The following is a 10,542-nucleotide window of genomic DNA, read 5'->3' as shown; positions in this document are numbered from 1 at the left end:
TTCTTGGAAAGCCAGACCTTGGGAAGGCAGACCTTTGTGGAGGCACTGGACGGGGCTGCCAAGGGAAGTGGGGGAGTCCACATCCCTGGAGAGGTTCAAAATACGTGTGAACATGGCACCTGGGGACATAGTTTAGTGGTCATGGTAGTGTTGGGTTGATGGCTGGACTTGTTCTTGGAGGTCTTTTCCATGATGGTCCTCTGGCTGTAAGGTTGGGAGGACTCCCTGTGTGTAGTGCAGAGGGGGCTGCAGAGCAGCCAGGCTGTGCTCTGCTCCCACGCAGCCTTCACAGCCCCCAGCGTTCCTGCTGGACAGGGCAGCAGAGCAGGCACAGCACAGCTGGATGCTTAAAACCCCTTTTTATTATAAATAATTGCAATAGAGTTTATTGCAGCCTTTAGATAATTGTATTTTATAAGCGTTAATCTTTTAGGCTTGTTACATGTGTTTTTAATCTTTTCTCTTCTTTTCTCTTTAAGTCAGCTGCAAGACTTCACCAGATTGCCACTAGAAAACAATCTCATGTCACCAAAAGGTAAAAGGACCATCCCTGAGATCTGTGTCCTGGCTCCTTCTTTGGGTGTGAGTGGGCTCAGGGCTTCCCCTGGCACCTGGGGCAGGGGAGCTGGAGAGGAGAGTCCCCAGAGCTGCACCTGAACACCTGCACATCCAAAGCTGTGGGGACAGGGAGCTCCTGGTGCTGCCTCTCCTCTGCTGTCCTTTGGGAGCAGATGACAGCAGGCATATAATTTTTTTGTCAGATTACTGAATTTGTTCTTTTTTGTGGTGTTTGTATTAAGGTGTTTCAAGCATATTTTTGCTTGATGGCCGAAGAAGAGTTAAACATTGAAAACAAATGGTGGGAAGAGGTGTGGGAAAGGAAGAGATGGGGAGCTCTAGACACAAAAGGAGACGTGGTTTAGTGGGGACCTGGCAGTGCTGGGTTAATGGTTGGACTTGAAGTTCTTAAAGGTCTCTTCCAGCCAAGCTGATTCTGTGATTCTGAGGGAGAGACAAGACATTTGGCAGTGCCAGGCAAAGAAGAAAAACACAAAAAGAACAAGGTGTGTGATGAAAGGAAGCGGGAAAAGGCGACTAGATCAGAGAGTGAGGGATGAATTATAAATGAGGAGGGCTGGGAAGAGAAGTGACAGTGGCAGGATGTGTTACAAGCAACATGAAACTGCAGTACATGTGTTTGCAGTGCAAAGTGCTCTTGTTGTTCTTCGCTGCTCTCACTGGAGGAAGAAGTAACGACGGGCTCCTGACGTGGGTCAGAACGTGTCTGCCTGTGCCTGGGGGCCGGGGTGGTGGAGCTGTGCACCAGACCCACCTCGCTGGTCCTAGATGGAGGGGACTTGGGTTGCTGAACTGATGGGGCAGTGCTCTGGCTGTTGCAGGGCAAAGCCCAGGAGGGTGGAGGAGGAGCCGGTGCGGCGCAGGTCCATGCGCCTGCTGAGAGTGGAGCCCGTGGGGACGCCGGAGCCGGAGCCAGAGCCGCCCGCCGAAGAGCAAGATGTGAGATGAGGGGATCTGTCTGTGTGGAAACAGTGCTGGGGGAGCTGGGTGGAGGCACTGGGCATTGCTGAGGTTACTGTACAAGCCTGTAGACGTTTGGGGTGGTGAGTTGTGCAGTGGCAGCAGTGACAGGGGTGAGTTCTTTCACCTCGAGCATCAAGAGGCTGCCCATGTCCCCTCCAAAAGCCATTCTGGTGAAGTAGGGTGGTTGTGGATGCTCAGAAAGGCCCAAGGTGAAATGTTCTGCCTTTTTCCACAGCCCAAAGATGAGACCAGCTTTAAATTCAAGGTTTTATTACTCTGTTTTAATGTTATTTCACTGTAGCTTTTGAGTTGGCTTAATTTCCTTTGAAGTATTTACCACCTTTCTGATGTAGTTATATAGCAGCAAGTAAAATTCTATGGCTCTGAGAGATGGGAGTTTAAATCTTCTGTGGGGCAGCAGAGTGGGACTGAATCTTTTTCACTACAGTTCCTGAATATCAGCCTTGCTGAGGCATTAGAAAGGAGAGGAAAAAACACAGGTAGCCCTTGTCTTTGCCATTCTGTTCAGTGAAATTGTAATTATCTTTTCAATAAGATTTCGATACAAACTTTTTTAATGTTTATTCCTCGTATTATTGTAGGTGTTACTTTCCCCACACCACATATTCTGAGAACACAATTCACCCTGTTTGTAATTTTTGTTGTTTTGAGTTAGGAAAATTGCTGATGTCGTTTCAGCCTCAGGTTCCAGCAGGGCCTTTGCCCATGGTTTCAGAAGATGAGATGGGGAGCAGTGAATCGACAGAGGACTTGCTGGCTACGTGGATGAGGATAAGTGAGGTATTTATTAGTCACCATTAGTTATTTTTTGGGTAATGTAATTGAGCTTTGGTTCTGATTCTGATCTCTATCTGTAGGTGAAAGCTGAGGACACTGAGAGGCGCACGTGTGACATGGAAAGGTGTTGTGAAGGCAGCAGCTAAAGCCTGGGGATTGTCTGGTTCTCCTTTCTCCTTGAGTCACTGATGTTTTGGTGGTGCTGTCTAGGTACCAAGACAGCCTGAAGAGCATGGTGCTCAGCGAGGAGAACATCAGGAAGGTGGTGAAGTACCGGGTGTGCTCCATGGCCATCCATCCTTCCGAGAGCATCATCCTCGTGGCGGCTGGGGACAAGACTGGGCAGGTCGGCCTCTGGAACGTGGTGAGTTGTCCTCCCCTGGCAGAGCTGGGTGTGGTGGGATGGACACAGGTGGGGCACAGCCTGGAGAGCTGTTGTGTCTCTGGAACGTGGTGAGTTGTCCTCCCCTGGCAGAGCTGGGTGTGGTGGGATGGACACAGGTGAGGCACAGCCTGGAGAGCTGTTGTGTCAGGCTTAGAATTCCCCACCTCATGGGTAACACTGGGGTGTCTGCTAAGTGGAGGCTCATCAGAATTGCATGGAAAGTCTGTCTGGTCTTTGCAAGCCCAGGTAAAATGGGAGGAGAGGGTGCACTGGTACAAGGACAGGGACCTGTGTTGAGACAGGGCCAGAAGAGGCCCCAGAAATGCTGTGAGGGCTGGAACCCCTCTGCTGGGAGCCCAGCAGGAGAGAGTTGGGCTGGGGCAGCCACAGAGGAGAAGGCTCCAGCTGGGGAGACCTGCTGGGGGTCAAGGGGCCTGTCAGAAAGCTCAAGACAGACTTGGGAGCAGGGGCTGTTGGGACAGGACAGGGAGGGATTGTTTGAAACTCAAAGAGGGAGACTGAGACTAAAGAGAAGGAAGAAATGTTTGACACTGAGGGTGGTGAGCCCCTGTCCCAGGCTGCCCAGAGAGGTGGTCGCTGCCCCATCCCTGGCACCATCCCAGGTGAGGTTGGCCGGGGCTCTGAGCACCCTGCTCTAGCTGCAGATGTCCCTGCTCCCTGCAGGGGGTTGGACTGGGTGACCTTGCAAGGTCCCTTCCCACCCAAACCAGTCTGGGATTTGATGAAAATGGGTCCCTACCTGACGTAATGCTATTGGTGAGGGTTCAAATTGCATTTCACCATTGAGAGATTCCAAAACAAATTACAGTGACCTTGTAGCAGAACAACAACCAGGTTTTGGAGAGTGAGGGGAAACATGCTTGGGTATTTTTTTGTTAGAGTTTGTACAAGTTTTGGGTGGCTGCAGTAAGTCACCCTTCTCCAGACAGCAGGGCTGGCAGGGCTGTGCCAGCATGTGTGCGGGCACGTGCTTACCAACATCTTCTCTGAGAAGCAGCTTAGCCTTGGGGGCTCTGAAAACTTGTGAGGGCTTTGCAGACAGGCTCACCATCATTTCTGAGTTGCCTTAGTTACTCCTGCAGCAAGAGTCCTTATTCCTGCCCGTGGCTGAGGCCTCTGGAGCTGCCCCCTCCCCTCCGACCCCACAGCTGCCTGAAGCTCTCACACGTGGAGGTTTTCTGTTCGTTTTTCACAATGTCCTTAAGCTCCTGAGTTTTGACTCTTTTCTGCTGTGACAGCTTTGGGAAACTGGTAAATCAATTCAGCTCTGAGACTCCTGCTCAGTCTTGAAGGAGTTTAAACAGCCCCATCCAGTTTGGAGAGCTGTGTCGGCAGCGGTGGTCACTGTGGGTGGAAGAGAGTGAGCAGTGAGGGGGCAGCTGAGCTCTCTGGGGGCTGCAGGCCCTGCAAAGACATGTCAGAGCTCCTCTTTGCCCCCTTGGCTCTCCCCTTTTTCATTTGTTTGCAGCGAGTTGAACTTGACCAAGTTTGGGAGCAGAGTAATCTTTGTGGAATGAACTGGCGCTTGTTCCAAAATGCTCTGTTCAAGTTCTTTTAAAAAACAAAGCTGGAATGATGCCAAAATTGGAAGGGAATTGGAATCATGGAATCCCAGATTGGAAGGGACCTCGGGGATCATCTGGTCCAACCTTTCCTGGCAAAAGCCTGCTCTAGACGAGCTGGCCCAGCACCCTGTGCAGCTGAGTCTTAGCAGTGTCTGATGCTGGGGACTCCACCACTGCCCTGGGGACATGATTCCAGTGGCTGCTGAGATGCAGGAGATCACTCTTTAGTTCAGTTTGGGTCACTATAGCTTAGTGTGAGTTCTAAGCAACCTAATAGGTACCTGTTCTGATGGAAAAGGCTGACACATACCTGGTCCTCAGCAAGAGCTTCAGCTGTGCTACAGAGAAAACAGCTCTGCCCGTGGGAGCCAGAGCTCAGTGACACCATGCTGGTGGCTGCAGTGATGGGAGTGCACTGGAACGACAGCAGCTTTTCCTAATTCTGAAGCAGAGAGTGAATTCTTAGTGCTCTTTTGAGCTAAAGTACTTGGGTAGTGGTGAAGCTGAATTACTTGTGTGGGTGCACCGTGCCCCAGAGCGATCGGGCTGCTGGTGCTGCCTCTGCTGATGTCACAGAATGCTCTTAGGTTGGAAAAGACCTTTCAGATCATCAAGTCCAACACTCCCCCAGCACTGCCAGGTTCCCACTGACCCATGTCCCTCAGCACCACATCTCCACGGCTTGGAAACCCCTCCAGGGATGGGGACTCCACCACTGCCCTGGGCAGCCTGGCACAGCCCTGGACAACCCTCAAGGGGAACAAATTGTTCCTCAGGGCTAACCTGAACCTCCCCTGGGGCAGGATGCACCCTGTTTCCTCCTCTCTACCATTATCCAGAGCAGACTGAGAGCACTGAAAAGCAGAGACTTGCCTTGGAGTGTTGCAGTAGATGACAGAAGTTCCCGCAGGGGCTGTGTCTGTGCCCACTGAGTCTCGGTTGTGTTTCAGGACTGCCAGTCTGAGGCAGGATCCCACGTCTTCACTCCCCACAGCAGGCTGGTCAGCTGCATGCATTTTTCTCCCTGTAACCCTGCTCACTTGGTGTCTCTAAGCGAGGAGTCTCTGCGGTGTGGTGATGTCACCAGGGCTGTCTTCGATGAGGTGAGTGAGGGGTGAGGAGTGAGAGCTCCCGTGGCACCCACTGCTGGGACATTCCACTCTCCTTGTACCGAGTTCTTACTGTTGGTTGTTTTGTTAACAACAAAGCTCAAGACTCCACTTCCACAAGGGCACGGGAAGTAACCTTTAATTAACATCATAAAAACAGGGAGATGCCTCCTACTCAATAAACCGTAGTTAACTATTGGGTACTGACAGCTTCCTGCCTGCAGAGGGAGTTGGGATTACTGAATTTAATTGCCTCACTCCTCCTGAAGCCATACATGCCTCTTTTCACGGGCATTACCTTTCAGTGATGACAAATGAGGGCGAGTCAAAGAACTAAATCTTAAAAAGGGCCCCCACCCAAATAAACCAACACAAAGCAGGAGCTGACTTTGCTTTTCTCCGGCCTCGAGCGAGCGGAGCTCTGTGAGTGTCTCAGCAGTGAGCCAGGCAGCCCAGCTGAGCAGCTCCCTGCTGCTGGCCTTCTGCACCTACTGCTGGCAGCTGCATCTGCACGGATCAGCTCGCCAGCACCTGAGAACTGAACCAGCTACAGCTCGCCAGAGCCTTTTTTCCCAGCCCTTGCAGGCAGTGAGTTTTGGTAGGGTTGCAGGCAGCTTGGCAAGTGTCTGGGGTTGGTGGTTGAGAAGCCAGGAGAGTCCAGGGGAGCTCTTTTTTGAGACAGATGCTTGCAAGAATCCAAGAGTCATTTGGGTTGGAAGAGACCTTTCAGATCATGGGGTCCAACCATTCCCCAGCACTGCCAGGTCCCCACTGCCCCATGTCCCTCACACCACATCTCCAGGGCTTGGAAACCCCTCCAGGGGCGGGGACTCCACCACTGCCCTGGGCAGCCTGGCACGGCCCTGGGCAGCCCTCAGGGGAACAAATTGTTCCTCAGGGCCAACCTCAACCTCCCCTGGGGCAACTTGAGGCTGTTCCCTCTTGTCCTGTTGCTTGTTCCTCAGGCGAAGAGCCTGAACCCCACCTGGCTCCAGCCTCCTGTGAGCAGAATGTGTGTTCAGAGGTGAGGGGAAGAGAAATGCTGTTCCTTGGCTCCATTTACCTCATTCCAAATCACACAGCTTTGGGAATATTCCTGCTGTTGGGAGAAGCACAGCTGCTAACAGAGAGGGTCTGCACACCCAGAGGGAGCTGGAACACAGACACTTCCCTGCAGCATTGTTGTGCTGCTGACTGATGGCTGCTTTGGTGGGAAACTGCTGTGGGATGAGCTGGTTTGACATCCTGGCTCTCGTGGATATGGCTTCCTCTAAGTTGGGGGACATTTCTGCACCCAATTAAAAGTTTCTGTAGCATTGGAGGGAGGAACAGCAGCATTAATCCTCCCTCTGTACATGCCAAGGACAACACCCGCGTCCTCAGGGGGGCATGAGGGTGACGGTGCCTTGGGAGAGCTCTGACACAGAACTCAGCACGGTGCTGCCCGTGTGGGCTGGTTAATTCTCTCCTTGGGAAGCACTGTGGTTGTCTGCACGGACAGCGAGGACTGGAGCTGTGGGATGGGGTGGGTTTCATTGGTCTGCTCAGCCTCTCACAGAGGGAGCAGGAGACCTGTGGCTGTGCGGGCGCTGTGCGGAGCTCCGGGTGTTTCCTTCCTCTCACACCTGCCCCTGTCTGCACAGATCTGCCGGAGCGAGGAGAACTTCTCCTCCTTTGACTTCCTGGGTGAGGAGGGCAGCGTGGCCGTGGTGGGCTGCTGGGGTGGCCCCGTGGCCCTGGTGGACAGACGCAGCCCGGGGGCCTCTCCGGAGCTTCAGGCCGACATCGGCTTCAGGAAGACGCGGACGGTGCACGTGCACCCGCTGCACAGGCAGTACTTCATCGCCGCGGGCCTCACGTGGGTACCAGCCACTGCCCCTTCCCAGAGCCCTCTCTGGAGCCAGCCCAGGGGGCAGCTGCTGCTCAGGCAGTTTGTCACCCTCGCTGTGCAGGCAAAGCTTTCCTGGTCTTGTCAGAGAGCAACAGCTTTTCTAAAAACACCAAGTTTTGCTATAGCCCAGGCTTTTAGCTTGGACACTAAAGCAGTCCTAGCAGGGTGTGAAGTGGATTTGATTTGGATTACCCTTTTGGTAATGGGGACAGTTGGGCACAGACTGGTACTAAATGCTTTTAGGAGACACTGTGGGTTTGACAGATGAGAGCACAGAGGGATTTGGCTGAGCTGTTGCTTTGGGCTGGGTTTGGTGCTCTCAGGATCCTCTGGAGCCACCGGGCATTTGAGCTGATGTAAAGGTCTCGAGGCAGCTCCCATGAAACCTGTGGTGCTTCCTGAGCGCTGCGTGGGAGGGGGAGGATGGGAATGATGCTTGTCCCCTCCTGAAGTGCTGTGTGCTGTGTTGCAGGGATGTTTGCATTTACGACATTCGCTGCCTGAAGCCCAGTGGGAACAAGGCTGTGAGCTCCCTGAAGGGGCACACCAAGAGCGTGGCCTCAGCCTATTTCTCCCCGGGCTCCGGGCACAGGGTGGTGACCGTGTGTGCCGACGACACCCTCAGGTGAGGAGTGCCAGAGGGAATGGTCATGGAAGTGTCAGCTGGTGGGGGTTAGTGGTTATTTCCTATCTACGTTACCCATAGAATCACAGAATCGTTTGGGTTGGGAGAGACCTTTCAGATCATGGAAAACCCCTGGAACCTGGAAACCCCTCCAGGGGTGGGGACTCCACCACTGCCCTGGGCAGCCTGGCACAGCCCTGGGTAACCCTCTAGAGGAACAAAGTGTTCCTCAGGGACAACCTCAACCTCCCCTGGGGCAACTTGAGGCTGGTTCCTCTTGTCCTGTTGCTTGTTCCTTGGGAGAATAGACACCCATCCCCATCTCTTTACAACCTCCTAATCCTTGACTGAGAGCTTGCTTTCTTTATGGCTTTTTTTAATGTTTGTTTTTTTTTTTTTTAAAGAGTCTGGTTTGGGTTTTTTGTTTTTTTTTTTTAATTCTCATTTTCCTGAAGAATATTTAACAGAGAACAGTAAAATATACAGGTACTGTTAGTCCATAAAAACCAACCAAACAAACCTGAACAAAAAACCTGAAACCAACCAAGCAAAAAGCAGCCAAAACCCTGGCTCTGAGTACACATAGAAAACGCTTCAAAATGGAATTTATTTTTAGCTGCTGGTACTTAAAATTATGACAGTATCAACTCTTCTGTACCTAGTCCACCACTGGATTATTCAAAATTCAAACCTCCTACTCGACTGTGTGGCTCAAAGCCTTGGACACAAGCTGTTCCTGCTCTCTTTGGGAGCTTTCCAAAAGACTGCCCTGCAGTTCTGGCTAAAAGCAATCCACTTAAACCAGCAAATCCAGCAGTGGCAGTTGGAATGCTGGTGCTGATGTTCGAGCTGGTGGTTCTGGTGTGGTCTGGGCTGTGCTCTAGGAGGGGAGTTCTGCCTGTGTTAATGCCCTGCTCTGTGTTGCAGGGTCTATGACACCAGCTCTCTGTCACTGACAGCGACCCTTCTCAGCAAGGTCAGGTAAGCTGGACACCCTGGGGCAGAGGTGGGCACGCAGAGGGGGGCACCCTGGGGGTTGGGTGCCTCACCTGAGGACTTGGCCCTGGTCCTCATGAGTGGTTTTGTTCATAAAGCAAGACCAGGGCACAGGCTGTTTGATTTGGTGAAGGCCATAGAATCATTAAGGTTGGAAAAGATGACCTCTAAGTTAATGAAGTCCAACCACCAAAACCCAGCACTACCATGAGCACCAAACCATGTCCCAAAGAGCCACATCTACACTTGTTTTGAACAGCTCCAGGAGTGGTGACTCCAGCACCTCCCTGGGCAGCCTGGGCCAGTGCCTCTTCCCCAGCTCACAGGGAAGCTTTAGTGTCTGACCATTTTGTGACTTCTGAAACGTGTTTTGTTTCAGAGTGCTGCTTCTTTGTGCATTTTTTAGATATCAGAGGTCACTTCCTAATGGTGAAGCACTTGGGTTTTGGGTGGAGTCTCAGCACCTTTGTGCTCCAGAAGTGTGAGGCACTGTCAGGAGTGATTCCACTGAAGAAGCTGGAGCTAGATGAGTGATTGCCTTGAAAAGTCTTAATTCATGGTTTATCGGAAAGCTTGAGGGAGGCTGGGGAGGGACTGTCAGAGAGTGTAGTGACAGTGCAAGGGGGGATGGTTTGAAACTCAAAGAGGGAGATTGAGACTGGAGAGAAGGGAGAAATGTTTGACACTGAGGGTGTTGAGCCCCTGTCCCAGGCTGCCCAGAGAGGTGGTCGCTGCCCCATCCCTGGAACCATCCCAGGTGAGGTTGGCCGGGGCTCTGAGCACCCTGCTCTAGCTGCAGATGTCCCTGCTCCCTGCAGGGGGTGGGACTGGGTGACCTTGAAAGGTCCCTTCCCCCCCAAACCAGTCTGGGATTCCATGATTGTCTTACTTGTACTAAATAGTGCAGCCCTGAAGCATAGCTGCTTTGATGAACAGCCCCTTATGTCAGGCTGCCCTCTGCTTTATCTTCTTGCTCCATTCCCTGTCCCTGTGCCACCCCCCCGTCCCCAGGGCGGTGACACCCTGAGCAGCTCGGGGCGTCCCGCGCGTGGCGGCGCCGGCGGCGTCCGGGCAGAAGGAAGAGATGGGGTCGGGCAAACAGGCCCTAAACAACACCACTTAAAACCACTCCTCGTGGAAAAGAGAACAGCACTCTCTCTCCCTTTCCCCCCAGGGCGTTCCCCTGCAGGCACAACAACAACACGGGGCGCTGGCTGACGCGGTTCCGCGCGGTCTGGGACCCCAAGCGGGAGGATTGCTTCGTGAGAACATGTCTCTCCCGCGCTGTCCCTGCGGGGCGTTCCCCTGCAGGCACAACAACAACACGGGGCGCTGGCTGACGCGGTTCCGCGCGGTCTGGGACCCCAAGCGGGAGGATTGCTTCGTGGTGGGCAGCATGGCCCAGCCGCGGCAGATCGAGCTCTTCCAGGACACGGGCCGGCTGCTCCACGCCTTCTGCAGCCCCCCCTGCCTGGCCTCCGTCTGCTCCATCAACGTGCTGCACCCCAGCAGGAACGTCCTCGTGGGGGGCAACTCCAGCGGCCGCCTTCATGTCTTCAAAGAGTAAAACGGGGGGCCAGAGATGCCTTTTTTATTTTTTTTTTTTTTCC

The 10,542-nt window shown here is 53.1% G+C and overlaps 1 protein-coding gene across 1 annotated transcript; it reads left to right on the top strand.

Moving 5' to 3' along the window:
- Window positions 1-1,400: 1,400 nt before the first annotated feature.
- WDR76 (WD repeat domain 76) lies at window positions 1,401-10,499 on the top strand (the record flags this gene model as incomplete). The annotated part of the gene is made up of 8 exons (XM_008945339.1): window positions 1,401-1,518; window positions 2,421-2,464; window positions 2,551-2,704; window positions 5,262-5,414; window positions 7,064-7,278; window positions 7,784-7,936; window positions 8,864-8,917; window positions 10,244-10,499. Coding segments are annotated over 8 exons (1,147 nt in total), but the record flags the coding sequence as incomplete, so codon positions are not given.
- Window positions 10,500-10,542: the final 43 nt, after the last annotated feature.

Source organism: Merops nubicus, unplaced genomic scaffold, assembly GCF_000691845.1.
Source record: "Merops nubicus isolate BGI_N331 unplaced genomic scaffold, ASM69184v1 scaffold32118, whole genome shotgun sequence".
Classification (NCBI taxonomy): Eukaryota; Metazoa; Chordata; class Aves; order Coraciiformes; family Meropidae; genus Merops; species Merops nubicus.
Note: the sequence above shows the minus strand (reverse complement) of the source record. Positions and strands in the feature narration are given on the sequence as shown.